General features: G+C 45.4%; 1 protein-coding gene across 2 annotated transcripts in view; it reads left to right on the plus strand.

Annotated features, from left to right (window-relative positions):
• The window catches only part of DNAJC21 (DnaJ heat shock protein family (Hsp40) member C21), a 70,000-nt gene that overhangs the window by 42,273 nt on the left and 2,343 nt on the right, over positions 1-25,384 (plus strand). For both annotated transcript variants that reach the window (XM_085845499.1, XM_085845500.1), the window contains 2 exons: positions 3,786-4,274; positions 4,364-4,424. In XM_085845499.1, the coding sequence (XP_085701625.1) occupies positions 3,786-4,274; positions 4,364-4,424 (550 nt within the window). The remainder of the gene's footprint in view (positions 1-3,785; positions 4,275-4,363; positions 4,425-25,384) is intronic.

Below are 25,384 nucleotides of genomic sequence, written 5' to 3' on the forward strand. Positions count from 1 at the left end.
CCTTATTGTGTAATCATCTATATTAATGACCTCTGCTGTGCGATGGAAAACCCTCTTCCTTTTTACAGATTACTTCACATTGTGCCATGCAGTACCCCCATCCCGCTGCAAGGCAGACTGCAGCTACGTCACTCTCTGCGGATCTGGAATTGATTATATACTGGTCTGATAAATGGAATACGTCTTTCAATTTGGAAAATTTCATTATCAAACACTGTTGCTCTCAAAGGACTGTCAAACTAACCCACCTGTATGTTTCCATTGTCAGCCACCAGAAGAGGTTCAGTCATCTTGAACTTCTGTGACTTACCATCAGCCATGATCTCTCTTGGGCTAACCACATAGCAAGGCTGGCCTCCAAAGCAAGCCGCAAATTGGGCATCCAACGTCAATCCAAGATCTTCCTTGGAAAATCGGAGCTACTCAGTCGTCAAAGCCTTTGTATCACCATGGAGTATTGCTCTCAACTTGTGGGCTGGTGTATCCAGACCCTCTTACTTCCTGATTTTTTTTTGGTGTTTCCTCCCCTTTTCTCGCTCGTGCTCTCCTCCTTTCCTGTTCGTTTATTCCCTTGCTTGTTGTGCCCGAGCATCACATGTCTCTCCTGGATCTGATGGATCTAAAGCTCTCAGCATTATTGGAATTTCTCACAATGATATCGAAGCACGAGGTATGTTGTCACATCACAGGCAAGTCAGTGGTCTCTGTTTTCTGCCACTTCCCTGATGTTGTGTCCTCTCTCCTCTGTCCTCCAACCCTTCCAATATACTCCAGGATTAATGTGCCCTTCCAGTATACCTCCTCCTCGTTTGGCTTCCAAAATCCAGGTTAACCACACATCTCAACTCATTTGTTCCCACTTCTCCCATCTGTGGAACCACCTTCCAGAAGCCATTGTTTCCCACTCTTTCCTATTGGCTTCAAGCAGTCATTGCACCACCACCTCATTTCATCCCCCATCCTGACCCATGATCTTTATTATCCCCATTGAGCCTTCTTGGGCAACCCTCTGACTTCCTGATTTTTGGTGTTTCCTCCCCTTTTCTTGCTCTCGATCTCCTCCTTTCTTGTTCGTTTATTCCCTTGCTATTTGTGCCCAATTATTTCTCCGCAACCTCACTGTCGATTGAACCTCGCTCTTCCATGAACTTCACTCCTATCGAGGAAAAATAAGCAAACAACAACCATATTATTAGGCTGTTGCTCTGGTTTTGTGCAGCAATCGTGTTTGGGGTTTTGGGTTGGCCTAGAGCAATGGATTTGGAGAAACAGAGCATGGTGCCAGTAGCATTCAGATATGGACTGCAGTCTTGCTTGTGCCATCACATTGAATAACTCGAAGGGCACTCGATAGAGCGCATACCTCCGCCATGCAATGCCTGATCTACGAGAACATATCAGGCCCAATATTGTTTTTGGTCCGATCTCTCAATGGTGAAGAATCACTTTAAAAATTGAATAATTCTCGTATCCGAATCCAGATTCGGACCTTCATCAAAATTTAATCAATTCTTCCTTGTCACACATCCAACATGTCCACCAAGTTTCGTCCGAAACCATCCACAACTTTTTGAGATATCGTGCTATATATCGGTTTAGCCCTAGCTCAACTCAATGGTGAATACATTTTTGGATCCAGATCCGGATCTTCACCAAAATAGAATAAATTATTTCTTGTCACACGCCCAAGATGTCCAAGTTGCATCCGAATCCATCCACAAATTTTTGAGATATCGTGCAATTTATCGTTTTTGGCCTTATCTCTCAATGTTGAAGAATCACTTTAACAAGCTCAAATGAGCTAAGATCCTCGTCCTCTAAATGACGTCATAAAAACGAATATGACATCATTGTGATGTATCAGGTTTGCGATAAATTATCTGTGCTAATGCCCGGCTTGATTCCCGCAAACAAAATTCAAACAGCTTGCCTAGTTTTGGAGATAATGGTATCGGCGATTTCCATTAGCGGCGATATTATGTCAACTTTTTTTTCTAGGAAGAATTTCCAAAATCGGAGATGGTTACTGCCTGCGCGTGGGCTTTCTGCATATACATGGCAAGTTTCACGAAGATCCGACGAAAACTCTGGGTTGTGAAACAAAAAATAGGAATGACGTCATAAAAATTGATATGACGTCATAGTGATGTATAATATGTGCGGTAATTCATCTCTGCTAATGCCCTGTTCGATTCCCGCAAACATGATTCAAAAAGCTTGCCTAGTTTCGGAGATTACTCTTTAGGCGATTTCCATTCGTGGAGATATTTTGGCGTCATAACTTTTTTTTCTTGGAGGAATTTTAAAAATCGGAGATGTTTACTCTCTGCGCAGGGTATTTTTACATATATGTACCAAGTTTCAGGAAGTTTCGATGAAAACTGGAGGCTGTGAAACAAAAAAGTCCACAAGAAGAAGATGAAGAACAACAACGTGAGTAAGACTTAGAGATCCTCCACGAGGATCTAAAAATTCCAGTATCTGGATCTGGATCTTCACCAAAATCTAATCAGTTTGTCCTTGTCACACACCCAACCTGTCCACAACTTTCTGAGATATCCTGCATACAAACAAAAAGGCAAACAAACAGACAGAAAGGGTGAAGGTGAAGGAGGTAAAAATAATGCCCCGTGCAAGTCATTGTGGAGTAGTACACAATTTAAAACTCAGAAGCGTCCATCATGACATTTTCATTATTTATTTAATTCCTTCCTTAATAATAACAATGAGTTTATTGTCGTATATATGCGATGCACATTCAATGGGAAGTACTTTGAAAGTGTGTGCTTAAACATTACATTGAATTAGAAATAGAGATAGATTTATTGTGAATAGAGAGCCCGAAGCAACATTTTGGCGTTGAAATGAAATGAGTGGCATGGTTTAAAATATCCATAACCATTCTTTGGATGCTCACAAAACTTTAGACACAGATTCATTGATGGTGCGGATTGCATTTGGGTAAAAGCTGTCTTGCAAGCGATTACAGTTGGTCATGATGGAAGGATAACGTTTACCCGAACGGAGAAGTTCAAAAATGTCATGTGCTGGGTGGAACGCATCTCTGAAGATAGCTTTCACTCTTTTCACTACTCGACTAGAGTACATGTTGTCAGTGAAAAGCAGATCGCATCCAATAATTTTACAAGCGGTCTTTACTATCCTGTTGAGTTGGGATCGGTCGTCCCGTGTCGAGTTGCCATACCAAACGGTGAATTACAGTCAGGACACTCTCTATCGCTGCCCAATAGAAGTCGATCAACACAGGACGGCCGACACCGAAACTTCTCAACCTTCTAAGAAAGAACAACCGTTGCTGAGACCTTTTCACACAGTGATTGGTGTTTATTTCCCATTTAAGGTCATTGGAAATATGTATCCCTAAAAATTTTAAAGTGACTCCCAAATGGGGTGTTCAGCATCTTATAGTTTTTGACCATACTTCTCAGCTCTCAATGAGTGCCTTATCAGTGGGGAAAAGCAAGTTGGGAACAACCTTCGACTCGCCAGGATTTATTTAAAAGCAAATGTTGCCATTGAATGAATTAAATCGATGATCACGTGCTTTTATAAGCATGTCCAAGTGAAAGCGACACCGATTGGTTCTGCGTCCGCGAGGTCAATCGGATAACGGTAGTTCGGAACCTGATTGACGTCACGGACGCAGAACCAATTGGAGTCACTTTTAATTGAATGAATCGATGTTTCAACTAAAAGCTGCAGAAATGACTGCTTGAATGAATAAAAGCATGCGACATGTACAATTTATATGCTGTGTGTTTCAGGTTGCAGAACCATGAGCAATCCAAAAAGCATCGAGAAATGGTGGAGATTGTAAAGCAGCGGTTGTTACTTGAAGATGTGGAGAATGATTTGGAGATTGAGGATTTTGAAAGTATGACCGAGAGCAGTGACGACGGGCGTGGGAGTGCTGCCGAAGGGAGCGCTGCCGACACGTGCGGGAGTGCGAGCGCTCCTGGTCAGACGGAAGAGAAAAGTGAAAAGCAAAGTGATGGAGACTTCAGAATTGAGAATGAATGTGTCGAAGCAGGTGAGAGCTTGTGTAATAGCTGTGTTACAGAGGTTGGGAAAGGTAAGATGAGAGATGAAAAAGTAGCAATGGAAACAGACGTAACATTGCCAGATCCAACAATTATCGAGCAGGAAAAAGTTGCTCAACTACAGCAGTCCTGCACCAATCCTGTCGCTGCTGTCAAGCTCTCATCTCAAGACCACGAGAATGAAGCTTCAGGCCAGCGAGAAAACCTTGGCCCGTAAGTGGAATGCACATGAGTGAGATTAATGTGATTAGCAAAACTACGTTATAGCACAGTCGGTCGAATGATGCTTTTGCACGTTTCAGGACAAAGAACAAGACGAAGAAGTCAAAGAAATCTTCGAAAGCCAACGACGCCACGAAGCTGGTATGGTCGCTTGGTTGACTGCTGTTTATTTCAGTGTAATTCGTCTTATGTGTTGGTCATACAAAAGTGTTTAACTATTCAAATCGACAATATTTATATTGCCACGTCGGAACCGCACATTGGTTTTATTGAGTATTTTGGCGATAAGATTTTGCATTGTTCTTTTTGGCATTATCTGACATTCAAGAGATTGTACGTGCAGTGCACTAAAAAAGAAAACAATCGTTGATACATGGACAAATTGATGGCTTATGCACCCGCACTCGACTTTTCATCATTTGAGAGGTTTTGCAAAACAGTAAAGCATCTTAAGTTGTTTGCAACCCTTAGCCAGTCTACGTCCCCTTTTTATATTCAAACAAGTTGGGTCACCTGAATAAGATCGGGTTATTTAGACTTTAGCAAACCATCAAGAAGGTTGATTAAAAAGATGCTTGGTACGACAAAACTTTTAATGTAGACATAAACCAGTGGTTCCCAACCTTTTTTCTGTCATTTCCCCCTGCACCCAATTCAACCATCCAGATTTCCCCCTTCATGTGTTTGAGAGAAAGAACAGTTAAAACACACTGAGACTATTTACTAATTTATTTTTCAAATGCACTAACACAGCTAACATTAAATTGTATTGAATAAGAACACAGCATTTTAGTGTGACTTCTGGCATTGTTTGCCGTTCACGAGTCCTTCAATGTCTGGGGGAGTTATGGAGAGCGCACAGCGAAGATCCGCCTCCACCTCCAACTTGTTGCGTGCCTTTGTTTTGAGGTGTACCAGTGCCGAAAATCCTGTCTCACACAGGTAGGTGGAAGAAAACTGGACCAATATCCGCAGAGCATTGGTCGCAAGAAGCGGGTAGGTTCCTCGGACTTGGGTCCAAAACTCTTCCAGTTCCATATTCTGGAAGGCATCCTTCGCTGTAGAGTCGTTTTTCAAGTCCAGGAACTCTTCCTGCCACGCTTCTGGCACATCATCAACGTTCCTCTGAAATGGGTCTCTGATAAGCTTGTTCTCGTTGCTCTCGTTTGTGATCCCCGGGAAGTAATACTTGAATTCTTCCTCCAAGCCTTCGAGGTGTTGTTTGATATCCTCGGCTATTGGATCAGGCAGACCATCCTCCATATCCTCCACACATTCGTTCAGAGCGAGGAATGAGGAAAAACTTCCACTCCCCGCTCTTTTCTTCCACAGTTCCAGTTTAGCCACGAAAGCTCTGATCTTGTCCGACTGAAAAAGAATGTTGGTCCCTTTGCCCTGCAGTTTCCTGTTGAGCTCGTTCAATGCACTGAAAATATCGGACAAGTAGGGACAGCCGCACACGGAAAAACTCACCCTTCAACTCCTCCAGAAGCACAACATTCTCTTGGGCCCGAAGGAAGGCGACCACCTCATCAAACAATTCCAGGACTCGCTGCAACATGTTTCCCTTTGAGAGCCACCTCACCTGAGTATGAAACAGCAACGATTCGTGGTCGGCTTCCATGCCTTCACAGAGCCGACGGAACAGCCGAGTGTTCAGAGCGGAACCCTTGATAAAGTTGACGACTTTGATGACAGTCTCGAGATGCTGCTTGAAGTTCTTGGGGAGAGTTCTCGAAGCAAGCGTCTCTTTGTGGATCAGACAGTGTGTCAATTCCACTGCCGGATTCTTTTGCTTGACGAGCGTGACGAACCCCGATCGAGAGCCGAGCATGGCTGGGGCATCATCCGTGCACACCCCAACCAGAGACTCCCAGCTGATGTTGCTGTCTTCGAAAAAGTCATTGATAAGGTCCATCATATCCTGAGCTTTGGTCGTGGTCTGGAGAGGTTTGCAGAAGAGGAATTCTTCTGCAATTCCTTTTTCGGTGGTATAACGAACAAAGACCAACAGCTGGGACAGATTCGCAACATCTGTCGATTCGTCGAGTTGAATCGAAAAAAACTGTGACCCTCGAACCTTCTGAACAACTTGGTTCTTGATGCTCTCAGCCATATCATTGATCCGTGACCGAATGGTGTTGTTTGAAAGGGAAATCTGGGTCATCTTGTTGTGGGCAGCCTCACCAAGGACCAACTTCACGCACTGCAGCATACAGGGCTTCACCAATGTTTCACCAATTGTGTGTGGTTTCTTCTCCCTCGCAATCTTGTACGAGACTTCGTATGACGCTTTCACAATAGCGTCCGTTTGCTGACGAAACGTTCCAGTTGAGTCCAGTCTCATCTTCTTCAGATAATTTTGTTTCAGCTTGAAGTATTCACGATCCTTGTTCTGTAGTTCGGGATGGCATCCTTGAAGGTGTTGCTTCATCTGGAATGGCTTCATGCTACCATTCCCCAATGTCTTCGTGCAGATGACACATTGTGGCAGATGTTTCCCATTATTCACAACGAACGTAAAACCGAAGTCTAGATATGCTTCTGAATATATCCGTTTTTTCGACATGATCACTTGCGGACCTGAAAAGAACAAGAGAGATCATATTAAGACATGTAATAGAAAAGAACAAACTAAAAAAGAAGAAAGAAAATAAAACATAAGAATGAAAACGGGTACTCCTGAGAAGAGAAGAACAGAAGGCTATTACTGGAAATTATTTTCTAATTATTTTCTGATAATTTCCAGAATTTTAATTCCAGACTAGAATTTCCCCCTGAAACACCCAAATTTCCCCCCGGTTGGGAACCCGTGACGTAAACAGACATTTTGAAGGACATTATGAGTTGCAGCTCTCCAATTGAAGGTTGCAGAGTCTGCGGAAGAGCCGCTGAGGCTGTTGTAGAATCTTCTTCATAACCAGCCGTGATCATGAGACGAGTTGGTGTTCCTCTTCTTCTTTGCACGAATGAGAAAAGCAAGTGGACATGCTTATTGTGGACATGGACACTGAACAGGCTCCTCCCACCGAGACCATTGTTAGGTGACGATGACGCATCAGTGGAGAACGTCCAATCAGAATTGACTTTGTTGAGAGGCGTCCATTAGACTGTTCGTCATTACTCACTCACTTTGTGCGGATTTCACCTGAAGAGAGCACAACGAAAAGCTTTGTGGTTTTCTTTTTATGATAATGTCCTTCAAAAAGTCTCTGTTTATGTCTGTATTGAAGAAGATGGATGTTTAAAGCTGCAGCAAAAATTAACCTGAGTGCCACACAGCAATGATGGGCCAAATGGCCTCTTTCCTTGGTTGAGTTCACTTTTTTTTTATTTTTTTCCACCATACAAACACGCATAGAGAATTGCCTTGCAGGGATGGTGGATGGGGGGTGTGCCCATGACGTGACCCTGGGTACCCCCAGCATGTGTGCAGAATCTAGCGGAGATTGGGCCAGCCGTTTATTTTTCGAGGATTATCAGACCTGCACACACATACATACAGATAATTTCCTTGAGGGAGGGGGTAGTTTATACCTATGACCTGACCCCAGGTGCCCCCAGCACTTAAAGCAAGGTGAGGTGGAGATTTATCTTGGGTTGTGGAATTGCATCAAATTTTTTTTAAAAGGCTTCACAGTGACACACACACACCCTTAATAATAATGCACACTTAATAATGACTGCACCTTCTCAAGCAAGGGAAAAGATCACCTTGCAAAGATATGACTATGCACAAAAGCAAGGGGCCATAAACTGCCTCTCCACCATCAAAGACAACATTCCAGAGACGAAAACTACATACAGAAACCTGGAATGTTGAGCAGAAGGAGATAATCCTCCAATGCAGAATATATTCCATACATGAGACATATTGGAGGGGGGGTGGAGGAAAGGTAAGGGTGAGTGGTAAAACAAGTTCAAAAAATGGCAAACTTTAAGAGAGCCCAGGCTGAGATGGAGTTCCAAATTTCTGCCTCGAACATCTTTATGCTCTCCATAATCACTATGCCACTGCCTGCATAGACTCAAAGAAAGCTTTTGACAGTGTTCCACATTACATCCATCCATCCATCCATTGGGACCATACTCTGTGCAGAGCGTGGTGCTGCCAAAGCAGTCTCCTTGGCTATTGGACACAATCCTGGCCGGGTCGCCACTCCGACACAGGATACCAGCAAGCTGGCACTCATTTTGCCAACCTCAGAAGGATGACAGGCTGAGTCAACCCCACCTAGTATTAATTTTGATTAATATCAACCCCACCTTTTGAAAAAAATTATTCTTTCAAAGAAACTTGCTCTCCCTCATGCACAGATTTATCCCCTCTCGTGTTCAGTTGTCCTACCCTTCCTCCCGCCCTTGGTTTACTGAAGCTTGTGGTGAGGCAGTTGTCCTGAAACAACTTGCCTTTGCCTCATGGAAAGCAAACCCAACTGAGGGCAATCTCAGTTCTTTCCACAAAGCTCGGAACAAGTGTGTATCTACCCTCAGGAGAGCCAGAAAACAACATCTTTCTCATCTCAAGTCTGAACTCTCAAACCTCTCTCCCTCCTCAAAATCCTGGTGGCGTTTAATCAAATCTGTTTCTGGTGTATGTTCCCCCTCCATCCCCTCCCTTACCTCAAATGGCCGCACTGCTGATTCCACACGTGATAAAGCTGAATGTCTAAACTCGGTGTTTGCAGCTAAATCTTGTGTCCCAAACCCATCACTATCTCTACCCACTTTACCCAGTCGCACCCAACTGTCCCTGGACTCTGTATCCTTTTCTCCTGACAAGGTGGAGAGCTTGCTTTCAAACCTCGAGTCAGATTCTGCAACCGGTCCAGACGGCATCAGCCCACGTGTCCTCAAAGCCTGCTCTTCTGCTCTTGCTCACCCTCTCTCTGTTCTATTCACCCTCTCATTTTCCCAAGGTCATCTGCCATCTGCTTGGAAATCTGCTAACATCACTGCCCTGCATAAAAGGTGCAAAAACAGATCCCTGTAACTACAGACCAATCAGCCTTCTCCCAATCATCAGCAAGGTTATGGAATCCATCATTGCTTCAGACATGAAATCCTTCCTCTTCTCCAATGGCTTGATTTCCAATCATCAATTTGGTTTCAGACCAGGTCACTCTACCCTGGATATGCTGCTACTGCTCTCCCATCAATGGATGGAGGTCCTCAATGCCAGACAGGAAATCCGAGCCGTATCCCTGGACATATCACGTGCTTTTGACACAGTCTGGCACCCTGCCCTACTCACCAAACTCTCTTCCCATGGTATTCAAGGCCATCTCCACTCATGGCTCGCAGACTTCCTCTCCTGTCGCAGTCAACGTGTGGCCCTAAATGGAGTTCTTTCATCCCCTCTTCCTGTGCAGGCTGGAGTTCCTCAAGGTAGCGTTCTGGGCCCTGTTCTTTTTCTGGTTTTCATCAATGATCTCTCGGACTCTCTGGGAAAATCCTCTATTTCTCTTTGCCGATGACTCCACCCTCTGCCGTACCATCTGTCATCCCTCAGACCGGCAAGCAGCAGCTTCTTTCGCTCACTGCAGATCTGGATAAAATCACAAACTGGTCCAACACGTGGAACATGTCTTTCAATCCACACAAATCTCACACTCTCACTATGTCTCTTCGAAAGGACCGTTTACAAAACCCCCCCATCCACTTTCTCAACAATCCTCTGGAAGAAGTCTTTTCTTTCAAGCTTCTGGGTCTCTCACTATCTGCCATGACCTTTCCTGGAAAAGTCACATTTCCACCCTCGCCTCAATCGCCAGTCGCCGACTGGGAATCCTCCGTCGTGCAAGGTCCTTCCTCAGCCCTCTTGAGCTCCTGTCTACTTACAAAGCTTTTGTCCGTAGCCTGATGGAGTACTGCTCGTCCGTCTGGGCTGGTGCTCCTGCCTCCCACCTTTCTCGACTTCACGCTGTCGAAACCAGGGCTTTTAAGATCATTGGCATCTCCCGCAATGAAGCTGAGTCTTTGGGCCTCTCACTCAATCACCGCAGGTTGGTCGGTGGTCTTTCTGTCTTCTACCGACTCTTCTCCAGCCTTGCCCCCCCTGCTCTCTCTGCGATTTGTCCCAACCACATTTCCACAGGGCGCTCAAGGTCCGCCAACAACCCCCTTCTGGTAAAACTACCAAAATCACGAATCACTGCTCATCTTCACTCTTTCATTCCTCTTTTTTCCCGCCTTTGGAATAAACTTCCTCACTCTATTCTTTCCCATTCTTCCCTCCAGGCTTTCAAAACAGCTGTTCACCACCACCTCTTATCTTCCCCCATCCAAATCCTCGATCTTTTCTACCCCCGATAATCCACCCAAGCCCACTTCCTTCAATTCTCCTGCTTTCCTTCCTGAAAGTCCCTGTAATGTCCATCTTCTCCTCGCCATGTTCCCCGTCCCATCCCCATCCCTCTCCCTTCCACAGTTCACCTGTGTCTGTTCCCCAATGTTTTGTCCCTTCCACTCCCACCCCTCTTGTCTCATGCCTCCTTGCTGTGAGTTGTGTGTTAGCTCTCATACGAGCCTCGACCAAGGTATACAAAAAAAAAAAAAAAAAAAAAAATTCAACAGGAGAGCAGGATTTGAACTCAGGATCCTTGGATCCCAAGCCCACCACCCTAACCATTAAGCCAACACCAGACATGTCCCACATTCATGAATGATAAAATACATGCGAATCTACGAAATCAATCCCCAAATAATCAAACTGATGAGAAAGCAATGGAGCTCTGGAATACCACATTGATATTACAGTACTCAGAAAGAAATATCGAAATACCAGGTGTGAAGATACAGCATGGTATCTTCCAGGGAGACGCTTCCCCCCCCCCCTTGTTTTGTCTCGTTCTGGACTTATTTGTTTGTTTGTCTTGTTTTGTTACATCATGGGTACCAAGTGTATTATGAGGGGGTTAATCCTCGTTTCTCCTCAGAATAACTGGACATGGGGCCACCGCTCACAATTAACTTCGTAGTGTGGTGAGTTGCTGAACAACCACGAACAGCAATCAGATGACCACGAGTTCCAGTGTCCACCATCTAATTTTCCGTTTAACTAGAGGTCACTTGGCCTCCTGACTGGGAAACACGCCCTCGGTGATGCACCAATCTTATCTTGATTAGATCTTAAGTAATGCTGCCAAGTGTTTACCGCTCGTGCACACTGACTATGACAGGTTAATTAGTTTGGAAATTATTTCCTAGTCTATCTAGGTTCGGACGATGCTGGATCCATGGAAGGAAATGACAATAATGGAGAGGTTGAACTGTCAACAAAGAATGTATTATAAAGAAAAATTAACTGAAGGACTTTTTATTTCCTTGTCGATTAAATGGATGAATTCAAATCAATCAAATGTTCAATCAACAAAATAATCTCAAACATTTATATATAATTCCGTGTGTGTGTGTGTGTGTGTGTGTGTGTGTGTGTGTGTGTGTGTGTGTGTGTGTGTGTGTGTGTGTGTGTGTGTGTGTGTGTGTCTGCTGTTTCTCGGCAACCACTGGTCCGATCTAATTGAAACTTGCCAGGTATATTGCTGGGGACCTGAGTATGTGCCTTTTTATTTCAAGGTTTGATATTAATCGGACAAGTGCTTCTCAAGTTATGGCCATTTATTAACCAACCAATGAAAGGACACGTTGCTGCGTAGGCGTGGCTGCGTAGGCCGGTGCACGGCCGGCCGACGATGACATCACGTGCCGTGCCGGTTACGATGGGGATCGGTGCCTTAGTTACCGTGGCGTAGGAGTGGCAATGGTCAATGGCAGCGAATGTCATGGCAAGCAAAGACAGGGAGGTAAACTTGATTTTAATTTGGATTTTAATTAACTCTGTGTGTGTAAGTATCACAGCAGTGATGTTACTTCAATGCAAGCGATAATTCGTGGAATGATGTGAACATTCCATACGCATACGCATTCGCACCACTTCCGCATAGTGATGACTTGATGTATTCTAATAATTTCTCGATTTCTCATGCGCATTTATAGATAAACACAATGCCCCAATCCAGTCGTCGTTTACGAGAGCGAAGGAACTGCCTGTGTGGTTGTTTGAAAGTTTTTTTTAATTTTTTTTGGGGGGAGGAGGGTTTGCACGTCCAGGCACGCGAGAGCGAAGGAACGGCCTGTGTGGTTGTTTCTGGCTCGCGGTTTGAATTTTTTTTTTTTTTTACGCACGTGTACGGGCACGTACTAGTATAAAGACTTCAACAAGCATTTGTAGAAAAATGGACAAAGAGCAGATGCTTATCACTATGCCTTACTTAACAATAAAACATGAGAGATGGGTACCCATCAGATCATTCGGGGGGGGGGGGGTAAGAAATCTGGTCTCAGCTTACCAAGGCAGAAGTCGTCGTGCGTCTTCCTATAATAACCCAAAATATGAGCGTGCCTTGGTGTATCTCTCCAAATGAGCTTTCCGCTGCCAGCGCCCTACCTCACCATGCACCCAACCGCGAACAGGCTTGAACACCAATCAACGTCATGTCGTCACTCCCAGAAACCAGATACGCCAAGAGCCAGGTACCGAGCAGAACCAGCAGGAACAGTGCAACTGTCACCAACTCTCAGCAGGATCTCTCACTGACTCCCAGGAGCTGTCAGGATCTTCCACCAACCTCATCATAAGCAAGGACATGGATATACCCTAACAACTAATAGAAGAACATCCAAAGAAACAAGAAAGGTGAAACATCTACTATTCATGGATGATTTAAAGCTCTTCACACCGAATGATGAAAAATTGACAGAGCAACTAAAAAACGGTTCTCTGAGGACATTCAAATGGAATTTGGACTCGATAAGTGCACATTTGTACAAGGTAAACTAACAATATCAGACAACATAAAGATTAACCATGAAACACCAACACAGCAGTTCAAAAACAAAGCATCATACAAATATCTCTGAATAGAAGAGGGCCACTAAATATGTCAAACAAATGCGCAAACAAATTGCCAAAAAACCTTTTGTGACGCATGTCAGTGGGTGAGCGTGCATTTTACATGATAAAATGAAGAAGAATTTGAAGAATTGGGCCCTGCAAATCCACAGTTGATGTATGTGTATGTGTATATATATATATATATATATATATATATATATATATATATATATATATATATATATATATATATATATATATATAATTTCATTTTTTAATTTTTATTTTTCTCCACCAGTTTTCGTGAAAAACGAAGTAAGCCGTCTGTTTTTGTTGCCAGGTTCACCATTGAAAGAGGCAGGGAAATGGTACATAATCTCTCCCACATTAGCGAATCGACATCGCTGTACTGTTACGAGATTGACTGGCTAGTCCTGTTAAATCGACTAATGAGGAGCGACATTACTCCGAGCGTGAGGCCGTGCAAGAACAGCAATGGCGGTCTCTACCGCATCAGCTGCGGACATTATCTGTCTGAGAAAACGGTGCATAATGCTAATATAATAACATAATTGATCAATTAATTTGAGGAAAATACAAGGAATTTGAAAGGAAAAACGGAAGGCCAAATTTGTTTTGGCTCCGAGTTGATTCAAAGTGCAGTAAATGTTCACGTCAGAAAACCAGGTGCGCCCAAGGCAAGTGCAGTTGGCTTGAAAAGCAGATTCCTTGCACTGTGAAAATGTACCAAATGAACAAGCCACACATTCCAGCGATGATTCAGATGGCGAAGAGAAATAATTTAAATAAATGTGACCGATTCCGTTTACAAGTGGACATTTTGTCCTGTACGACACATTGTACATGAACACCCGCAGGGAATAATAAAGTGAAAATCAGATTGATATTTTGCTGAATATGAAGCACAAATTCATGTTTCCTAGTTTGGTTGTCAGTTCTATGACTTTAATTTTGACATTATTTAAAATAGACATTATTCTACTTCATTTTTTTTTTGTGGGTGGGGGATGGGGAGAGGGGTGGAAGTAGGAAGTGTTGCATATGATTTCAATAAACTTCTTGAACTACATTATAATTTTTTTTTTTTGTATAGCTTGTCGAGGCTCATATGAGAGCTAACACACAATGCACAGCAAGGGGCATGAGACAAGAGAGGCGAGAGTGGGAAGGACAAAACGGAGGGGAACCGAGACATTAGGAGATCTGTGGAAGGGAGAGGGATGGGGTGGGGAACATGGGGAATACAATATGGATATTACAGGGACTTTCAGGAAGGAAAGCAGGGAATTTGAAGGAGGTGGGCTTGGGGTGGATTAACAGGGGTAGAAAAGATTGAGGATATGGATGGGGGATGATAGGTGGTGGTGAACAGCTCTTTTGAATCCTGGAGGGAAGAATGGGATTGAATAGAGTGAGGGAATAGAGAAGTTGTTTTGTTGATGGGAATTCTCATAACCTTGGACAGAATACTTATTAATTCTGGTTGATTTATACAAGTGTCCTGTTTCGGTTGAAGGCTAAAATGAGGATCTTTATTTTTAAGGGTGTATTGGGGCTTATTAGTGTGTATTTAATGTTTTAAAAAGAAGACGGAAAAGAAACGGCAACCAGGAATATATAATGAACACAATTGTCACACCTTCCCCCCTTGTTTTGTCATACCTTTTATTTTAAAACAAAATTGAAGAAATTGTCAGAAATTAATTGGTTTTACTCATGAAAAAAAAAACAAATATCACAGCCATTAATTTAATTGGATCACATCACATTGAGGGATGTTATATAGTTATAATACAAAGTTTATCAAATAAAAATTATAACAACAGGAATCCTTACTGTAATGCACAGACAAACAAACGCTGCGTGTGCGTGTGCGCGTGTTTGTTGGGCAACTCCTCTTACAGTTCTGGGCCAATTACATCCAGACTTGCTGCGTAGGATCAGCGTGACACCAATTAATGTGTAGGGGTGTTTTTATCTTTGCCCGTGGTCTTGGTGGAGTGCGAGGGGGAGTGGACACAAATTTTCTTTGTAAATGTATATTGTGGAGTGCCACCAAAAGGTGGGAGGGGGTATTACAAGTCTTCACCATGCATTTACAGTCCAGTATTCCTGTCCCTACGTTTTCCAGTTCAGTGAGGTGTTTTGAATTATAAGCAGTAAGTATGTTCTTGCTTCATGCACATAACCCGGGTTATTTATTTTTTGCGTATACTGAGATGTCAGTTGCCTATACACTTCCCAAATAACGGTATGCGTCAGGAGGACATGTTGCATGCTCGGAACAAAATCGCCCATCGGGCAGGTACTCTACTAGTGTACCGAATGAGAGCTGGAATTTTTGATACAATTACGAATTGAGGGGAGATTCATGGTGTTGAAAGCATTGTAATAATGCAAACAAGGCTTTAGGGACAGGATTAGAAGAGGGTGAGGTTGTTGTTTTTTTTGGGGGGGGGGTGGGGGTGGATTATGCATCCCCATCCCCAAATGAACCAAATGTTGTTGCTTTGGAAATGTGCAAGAGACAATACTCGAAAAAACACCCCCAGAACATTTTCTCATTTAAATGTACACAATTCTCCAATATTGGCCAATGGAGGGTGTTGTTTTTACGAAGCATAATTAAAATGCATATTAATCAAAAACTGATTAGTTTTGCGATTGTGGATTTTGATATTGGCACTTATCATATTATTGAAAAATGAATTAGTGTTTCCACGTTGCCCCAAGAGGTGCACCTCGGAAATCATTTTCTGGAGACATATTGGAGGCATGCCTCATGGTCCAATACCTACGTAGAACGAAGCTGATCCTGAAAACGTACCTCTTACCAAGAAACAATATCAAAGCCAGAAACCAATTCACACTCAACCAACTCAAACACAACCGTGGAATCGTAAACAGGCCCTAATCAGAAATCGATAAATTAGAGATCAAAACAAGAAATGTGCTTACCATCCACAAAATGTTCCACAAAAACCAGTGCATCCCGAGACTGTACCTGCCGTGGTGAGAGGGAGGGAGCAGCCTGATGGAACTCAACCAGGTACACAGAGCGACGAGCGTTGGAGCGGCTGAGAATGTGAAATGCTCAACAGACTATCGGATTAAATTTGTAAACAAACATGAACACAACAAACCTGAAAAAGTATCCCTAATTCACCTTGCCAGGAATTCCCAAAAGCAGGTGTGGGTAGAAGATGCCGCACAGGAAAATGCAATGGCAACAAATACAGCCCCAACAATTGCAAAAAAGACAAAATAAATATCAATAAATATACACCAACACCTGGGAGAATGACAAAAGAGCAGGAAAGTACAAAAAATAATTGGACTTAGTTTGGATCGACAAAGAAGGCTCATTGGAATGGCTAAGAATAGGTCAGCTCAATTGGGACGGAGAACGAAAAACAAGAAAAAGAAGTCGTGCAGATCACGATACTTGCAAAATCTGCTCCCCTCTCCAAAGATTGCCATGGATACATCAAATTGTCCATTTCGTTAAGATTAAAATTGACAATCTTAATCAAAGCTCAGGTCAATCAAATGAAAATAGTTTATTTTTCAGATTGAAATTGATGATTTTAGAAGTTTTACCTTCAGTTGACCTTTGACGTTTTGACCTCAAATAGTTGTTTTTCAAATTCAGTGATGGACTATGCAATTGCTGCTTCATTTTCAGGTTAATCAAATGAAAGTTGACTTTTTTTCAGGTGAGATTTGATGATTTTTAGAAGTTTCACCTTGAGTCGATCTCAAAAATAGCTGGTTTCCCAATTCATTGATGCACTGTGCAATTTGCTGTTTACTTTTCAAGTCGATCGGATGAAAATTGACGATTTTTCAGATAGAAATTGATGATTTTAGATACTTCAGATAGAATTTTGGCCTTGAGGTGACCTTTGACCTTTTGACCTCAAAAATAGTTGGTTTTCTAAATCACTGAAGCTATTTGCAAATCTTGTTCAAATTTCAAGTCATTCGGATGAAAAAATGACGATTTTAGAAATCTGACCTCAAGATGACCTTTGACCTGAAAATCAATAGGCTTCTTAGTTGAGACTACCTCTACAACTTGGTAAAGTTTCATGATGATCTGTTTAGAATTGTGACCTGTCGGCAATAGACAGACACAGAATAACAAAATCGACTGACCAATATGCTTGAAAAATCTTCGATTTTGCAAGTGATGATAAATGCCCAAGATCAAGGACACTACACCAATGGATTAAAAATATGGTGGGACTGAAACCAGATGGACAAGTGTCGGTTCCGCAAGACAAAAACAGAAAGTACGAGTCACCTGCTTTCGGGATGTAAAAAAAATAGTATTATCAGAACAACTTTACACACAACGGCATAACAAAGTATACAAAGTGATTCATTGGCATATCTGCAAAAATTTCAACATCCCAGTTCCAGAAAACTCATAGAAACACGAACCAAGGGAAATCATTGAAAACAAGGATGTCATGCTTATGTACGACCCAATGATCCCATCGAGCGTGAACATAGAAAAAAAGCCTCCCGACCGGACGTCATTCTCAGGAACAAAAAGGAAAAGACAGCATTGCTGATTGAGATATCAGGACTGAGTGATTTTGGCTTAAATAATGCAGAAATCAAGAAAAAGACCAAATAACAAGACCTCAAAATGGGATCAAGAGATTTTGGAAGCTGTAGAGTGTCGAAATTGTACCAGTGATTAATTGGAGAAACAGGAATAACGAAGTACCTCACTGAGATTTTGAAAACCATCCCCGGTAATATTACCACAAACAAACTACAATTGGAGGCAGCCTAGGGTTCTGTGACTCTCCTGAACAGAGCCCTTGGAACAAAACTCTGAGAACAACAAAGTTGAACAGCTTGGTCCATGAACTGTGATCCAAAGTGAAGGTGGATGCTTTGAGTCCTGGGAGGACTTCGTTCCACCTCTTCAAACCTACAAATAGAGATAACAACCAACAAATGGAGATAACCAACAACACACACCTCATTCTTATATTATCCTCATTTATCATTAAACATGTGTGGGGGGGATAAACCAACAAATAAACTTGCATTTTTCCATGCAATTAAAAAATAAAAGAAAAAGTCTCTGAAGCTTGAAATATTCTCCCTCGTGCATGTCAGGTCAGGTTCGATCTGTGACCTGCTACAGGTACCATGTAAACCTGTACTAACCTGTTCCATGGTCGGGTTGTCGGCGACTAAACCGTCTCCCCCACCAGGTTTTCTGGTGAGGAGGGTGTTTGGATATGGACACCCAGCAGGATTAAAAACAAAACCTGTCAAAGGGCGGAGGAGCTCCTTGTGAGCCAACGGCCATCCATATCTAGTGCCCAACTGTGTCTGCGGACGTCCTCCTGCAGTTGGGTTACTTCTTATTAGGAGGTTGGTGGCAGGATTTACACTCCGGTCACCGTAAAAACCCTTCATTCCGCAAAACACAAAAAAATCTGAAAACCCACTCCATGGGAGTACCTCCTGTGCAGCTTCCCTTCGCAGGGCACTCACCGGATGACGGGATTGGGGCAAAGCCTTCGGGACCCCCAATCTTTGATGATAGGAGGGAAACCACGGGGTAACATCCCTGGGTCAGATTGCGGGAGAGTGTGTCGGAGTGGTGCTGAGGTGTCGTCCACCAGACGGCGGTCTCCTTGGGTTAACCTGAGGCAGTCCCTTCGGGTGGGTGCCTGGAATGTCCTATCCCTAAGAGAGGATGATCACCTGTCTGTTATCATCTGAGCTGAAGCGTTTGGACATTGGGATTGCAGCTCTCTCTGAGGTTCGGAGACCGGATTGCGGTGAGATAATGGTGGGTGGTTACACCTACTATTGGTCTGGTCGCTCTGATGGTTACCATACCCAAGGAGTTGCTGCAGCTGTGTCCAATAAGCTGACCCCAATGATAATTGAGGTAACACCGGTCAACGAGCGTATTATGAGATTAAGGATTCGTCACTCCTTAGGTGTCATTTCCCTGGTCTCTGTTTATGCTCCGACTGAGGCGAGTGATCTCACTGTGAAGGACACATTCTACGCCACACTCGAGTCTGTGGTTGATCAGTGCCCCAGACGAGATACACTTCTAGTCTTGGGGGATTTCAATGCATCGACTGGAACTGATAGGGATGGTTATGAGGTGTGTGTTGGTCCCCATGGGTCAGGAACTATGAACCAGAATAGCACTAAGTTCCTTGATTTTGCAAGAAGTCATGGAACAGGGTGGCTGGTTCATGGTTTCAGCGCCCACAAGCTCATCGCTGGACTTGGTATTCCAACGCTGGCGGTGTGGCAAAGGAGATTGACCATGTCCTCATTGACGGTCGTTGAAGGATGATCCAGAACTGCAGGGTCTACCAGAGTGCTCAGTTCCTCAATACTGACCACAGGCTTGTTGTAGCAACTCTAAAGCTGCACCTTAAATCCTGGAGAATGGTACCATCCCAGCCTAGGCTGGATGTTGCCAAGCTCAGGGATGAGGGAGTAGCTGAGGAGTTTGCGAACAGGCTGAGTGGACACTTGGGGGGGTCTGGGTGCTTTGGGGGGTCCTGAAGAGTTGTGGAGCGCCTTCAAGACCACCGTCCTTGATGTTGCCGGTGGATGCCTTGGAGCTCACCGCAGGGCAAAAAAGAATTTTGTCTCTCAAGGGACACTGGATACCATTGACCAGAGTCGCAGGGCCAGGCTGAATGGCAGAGCTGAGCTGTTCAGGGAGCTGAGGCGTAAAACTGTACGTGCACTGAGGGTGGACAAGGAGGCCTATGTGCGAGGAATCTGTGAGGGGGTAGAGCATCACCTGTGGACAGGTGATTCTCGTCCCGCTTACAGGGGAATTCGCGCATTACGTTCATCCAAGCCCATCCCTCGGAGCACTGCAGTTCGAGCAGAGAGTGGTAGGCTCTTGACAGAGGAGTCTGAAGTGAAGGCCCGCTGGGCCGGTTACTTTGAGCGGTTGTACCAGGTTGATCCCCCAGCTGTCGAGTTGGACGTCAAGGGTGTTACAATCCCTGTTGCTAACCCTCGAATCAACTGTGGTCCACCTTCACTTGTGAAAACACGGGCTGCGGTGAACCAGTTGAAACGGGGCAAAGCTCCAGCGATCTGTGGCATCTATGCTGAACTTCTCAAGGCTGGTGGAAATGCTGCACTCGTGTCGTTGCATGCAGTTTTGTGCTCTGCCTGGAACACAGGCATCATCCCAACTGACTGGAAGAGGGGCCTTGTTGTCCCTCTCTGGAAAGGGAAGGGTGATCGCCAAGACTGCAACAACTACCGAGGGGTGACGCTGCTCTCAGTGCCAGGCAAGGTCTTTGCTCGGATAATTCTTGAGAGGGTTCGCCACCATCTGCTTGAGCACCAGCGTCCAGAGCAGTCAGGCTTTACACCAAAGAGGTCAACGATTGACCGTATCCTTGCACTTCGTGTCCTAACCGAACGCAGACGAGAGTTTTGGCAGGGGCTGCTTGCAGCCTATGTTGATCTCTGTAAAGCGTTCGATTCAGTGAATCGGGATGTCCTCTGGAGGATTCTTGGTCTTCGTGGGGTGCCACCAAAACTGATCGATCTGATGTCTGAACTCTACTCTGGTACTGAGAGTGCTGTGACGTGTGGTGGTACCATCTCTGACTTATTTCCAGTTGTTACTGGAGTTCGTCAGGGATGTGTACATGCCCCCACACTTTTCAGCACTTGTATGGACTGGATTTTAGGGAGGATGTCGGAGAGATCAAGTTGCGGTGCATCGTTTGGCAATGTCAAGATCTCGGACCTTGATTTTGCAGATGATGCAGTCATCTTTGCGGAGACTTTAGACATCCTCTTGGGGGCCCTCGAGGTGCTGAATGAGGAGTCGGAGCCGTTGGGATTACGGGTTTCTTGGGTCAAAACGAAGATCCAGGCTTTCGGTGACATCTTGGATGCTGCTGTCCTGTCTGTGTCTGTTTGTGGTGAGGATGTTGAGGTCGTGGAGAGATTCACTTTCCTTGGCAGTGATATTCATGTCTCTGCTGGCTGCGAGTCAGAGGTCAATAGACGTCTGGGTCGGGCCTGGGGAGTCATGGATTCACTGGATCATGGGGTGTGGTGCTGCCGGTACCTGTGCGGGAGGACGAAAGTCCGAGTCTTCAGGTCCTTTGTACTTCCAGTCTTGCTCTATGGGTGCGAGACTTGGACTCTGACCAAGGATCTGAGACGGAGACTTAATTCCTTTGGTACCAGGTCTCTTCGGAGAATCCTTCGCTATCGCTGGTCGGATTTTGTGTCCAACGAGCGGTTGCTGAGAGAGACTCGGATGAGATTTGTTACCTGCATCGTCCGTGAGCGTCAGTTGCGGCTGTATGGACATGTGGCTCGTTTTCCTGACGCTGATCCTGCTCACCAGATTCTCTCAGCGAGGGAGTCTCATGAGTGGAGGAGGCCAGTGGGCCGACCACGTGCCTCATGGTTGCAGCAGGTTGACCATCATCTCAGGGAGATGGGGATGGGCCTGGCATCTGCCTGGGGGATGGCCAGACGGAGGCCCCTGGAGTACCGGCGGAAAGTGGACGCAGCGACGCACTGTTCTGGCACATGCTCCCATACCTGACCTGATCCTCATGTATCTCCTCTCTGTTAGTTTGTGGCCTCCGCCTTCTGGGTTTGTTACCTCCACCATCGAAGGTGAAGGAGGTAATGTTTTCACCCCTTTCTGTCTGTTTGTTTGTTTGTGTACAGGATATCTCAAAAAGTTGTGGACGGATCCGGATGAAAATTTTGTGGACAGGTTGGGTGTGTTACAAGGACGAACTGATTAGATTTTGGTGCAGATCTGCATCCGGCTACTGAATATTTTGAGTGATTCTTCACCATTGAGTCAGGTCAGGTATGGGAGCATGCGCCAGAGCAGCGCGTCGCTGCGTCAACTTTCCGCTGGTACTCCAGGGGCCTCCGTCTGGCCACCCCCCAGGCAGATGCCTGGCCCATCCCAATCTCATTGAGACGCCGATCAACCTGCTGCAACCACGAGGCACTTGGTCGGCCCATTGGCCTCCTCCACTCACGAGGCTCCCTTGCTGAGAGAATCTGATGAGCAGGATCAGCGTCAGGAAAACGAGCCACATGTCCATGCAGCCGCAGCTGATGCTGATGGACTATGCAGGAAACAAATCCCATTTGAGTCTCTCTCAGCAACCGCTCGTTGGACACAAAGTCCAACCAGCGATAGCCAAGGATCTCCGAAGGGACCTGGTACCAAAGGAATGAAGTCTCCGTCTCAGATCCTTGGTCAGAGTCCAAGTCTCACATCCATAGAGCAAGACTGGAAGCACCAAGGACCTGAAGACTCGGACTTTCGTCCTCCCGCACAGGTACCGGCAGCGCCACACCCCATTATCCAGTGAATCCATGACTCCCCAGGCCCGACCCAGATGTCTGTTGACCTCTGACTCACAGCCAGCAGAGACATGAATATCACTGCCGATGGAAGTGAATCTTTTCACGACCTCAACATCCTCACCACAAACAGGCACAAACAGGACAGCAACATCCAAGATTTCATTGAAAGCCTGGATCTTAGTTTTGACCCAGGAAACCCGTAATCCCAGCGGCTCCGACTCCTCATTCAGCACCTCAAGGGCCCCCAAAAGGATATCTGAAGTCTCTGCAAAGATGACTGCATCATCTGTGAAATCAAGTATCAGAGATCTTGACATTCCCAAATGATGCAACCCAGCTTGATCTATCTGATATCCTCCCCAGAATCCAGTCCATGCAAGTGCTGAAAAGTGTGGGGGCCAGTGCACACCCCTGACAAACTCAAATAACAACTACTGGAAATAAGTCAGAGATGGTATCGCCACATCTCACAGCACTCTCAGTACCAGAGTATAGTTCAGACATCAGATCGATCAGTTTTGGTGGCACCCCGTGAAGGCCAAGAATCCTCCAAAAGGCATCCCGATTCACTGAATCGAACGCTTTACAGAGATCAACATAGGCTGCAAGCAGCCCTGCGAAACTCTCGTCTGCGTTCGGTGAGAACCTGAAGAGCAAGGATACGGTCAATCGTTGACCTCTTTGTTGTAAAGCCTGACTGCTCTGGACGCTGGTGCTCAAGCAGATGGTGGCGAACCCTATCAAGAATTATCCGAGCAAAGACCTTGCCCGGCACTGAGAGCAGCGTCACCCCTCGGTAGTTGTTGCAGTCTTGGCGATCACCCTTCCCTTTCCAGAGAGGGGCAACAAGGCCCCTCTTCCAATCAGTTGGGATGATGCCTGTGTTCCAGGCAGAGCACAAAACTGCATGCAACGACGCGAGTGCAGCATTTCCACCAGCCTTGAGAAGTTCAGCATGGATGCCACAGATCCCTGGAGCTTTACCCCATTTCAACCGGTTCACCGCAGCCTGTTTTTCCACAAGGGAAGGTGGACCACAGTTGATTGGAGGGTCAGTAACAGGGATTGTAACACAATTGACGTCCAACTTGACAGCTGGGGGATCAGCCTGGTACAACCGCTCAAAGGAACCGGCCCAGCGGGCATTCACTTCGGACTCCTCTGTCAAGAGCCTACCACTCTCTGCTCTAACTGCAGTACACCGAGGGATGGGCTTGGATGAACGCAATGGGCGAATTCCCCTGTAAGCAGGACGAGAATCACCTGACCACAGGTGATGCTCTACCCCCTCACAGATTCCTCGCACATAGGCCTCCTTGTCCACCCTTAGCGCACTTACAGTTTTACGCCTCAGCTCCCTGAACAGCTCAGCTCTGCCATTCAGCCTGGCCCTGTGACTCTGGTCAATGGTATCCAGTGTCCCTTAAGAGACAAAATTCCTCTTTGCCCTGCGGTGAGCTCCAAGGCATCCACCGGCAACATCAAGGACGGGGGTCTTGAAGGCGCTCCACAACTCTTCAGGACCTCTCAAAGCACCCAGACCTCCCAAAATTTCACTCAGCCTGTTCGCAAACTCCTCAGCTACTCTCTCATCCTTGAGCTTGCCAACATACAGCATAAGCTGGGATGGTACCATTCTCCTGGATTTAAGGGGCAACTTCAGAGTTGTTATCATCTATCAGTTCTGGATCATCCTCCAGCGACCATTAATGAGGACATGGTCAATCTCCTTTGCCACACCGCCAGCATTGGAATACCAAGTCCAGCGATGAGCTTGTCAGCGCTGAAACCATGAACCAGCCATCCTAAGTCCATGACTTCTTGTAAAGTCAAGGAACTTGGTGCTGTTCTGGTTCATAGTCCCTGACCCATGGGGACCAACACACATCTCATAACCATCCCTATCAGTTCCAGTTGATGCATTGAAATCCCCCAAGACTAGAAGTTTATCTCGTCTGGGGCACTGATCAACCACAGACTCGAGCGTGGCGTAGAATGTGTCCTTCACGGTGAGGTCACTCGCCTCAGTCGGAGCATAAACAGAGACCAGGGAAATGACACCTAAGGAGTGACGAATCCTTAATCTCATAATACGCTCGTTGACCGGTGTTACCTCAATTATCATTGGGGTCAGCTTATTGGACACAGCTACAGCAACTCCTTGGGTATGGTAACCATCAGAGTGACCAGACCAATAGTAGGTGTAACCACCCACCATTATCTCTCTGCAATTCGGTCTCCGAACCTCAGAGAGAGCTGCAATACCAATGTCCAAACGCTTGAACTCAGATGATAACAGAGACAGGTGATCATCCTCTCTTAGGGATAGGACATTCCAGGCACCCACCCGAAGGGACCGCCTCAGGTTAACCCAAGGAGACCGCCGTCTGGTGGACGACACCTCAGCACCACTCCGAGACACTCTCCCGCAATCTGACCCAGGGAAGTTACCCCGTAGTTTCCCTCCTGTCATCAAAGATTGGGGGTCCCAAAGGCTTTGCCCCAATCCCGTCATCCGGTGAGCTGCCCTGCGAAGGGAAGCTGCACAGGAGGTACTCCCACAGAGTGGGTTTTCAGATTTCTTTGCGTTTTTGTGTTTTGCGGAATGAAGGGTTTTACGGTGGCCGGAGTGCAAATCCTGCCACCAACCTCCTAATAAAAAAGTAACCCAACTGCAGGAGGACGTCCACAGACACAGTTGGGCACTAGATATGGATGGCCGTTGGCTCACAAGGAGCTCCTCCGCCCTTTGACAGGTTTTGTTTTTAATCCTGCTGGGTGTCCATATCCAAACACCCTC

Source organism: Eptatretus burgeri, chromosome 11 (assembly GCF_056783735.1).
Source record: "Eptatretus burgeri isolate ZD-2024b chromosome 11, Ebu_testis_v1, whole genome shotgun sequence".
In the NCBI taxonomy this organism is placed as follows: Eukaryota; Metazoa; Chordata; class Myxini; order Myxiniformes; family Myxinidae; genus Eptatretus; species Eptatretus burgeri.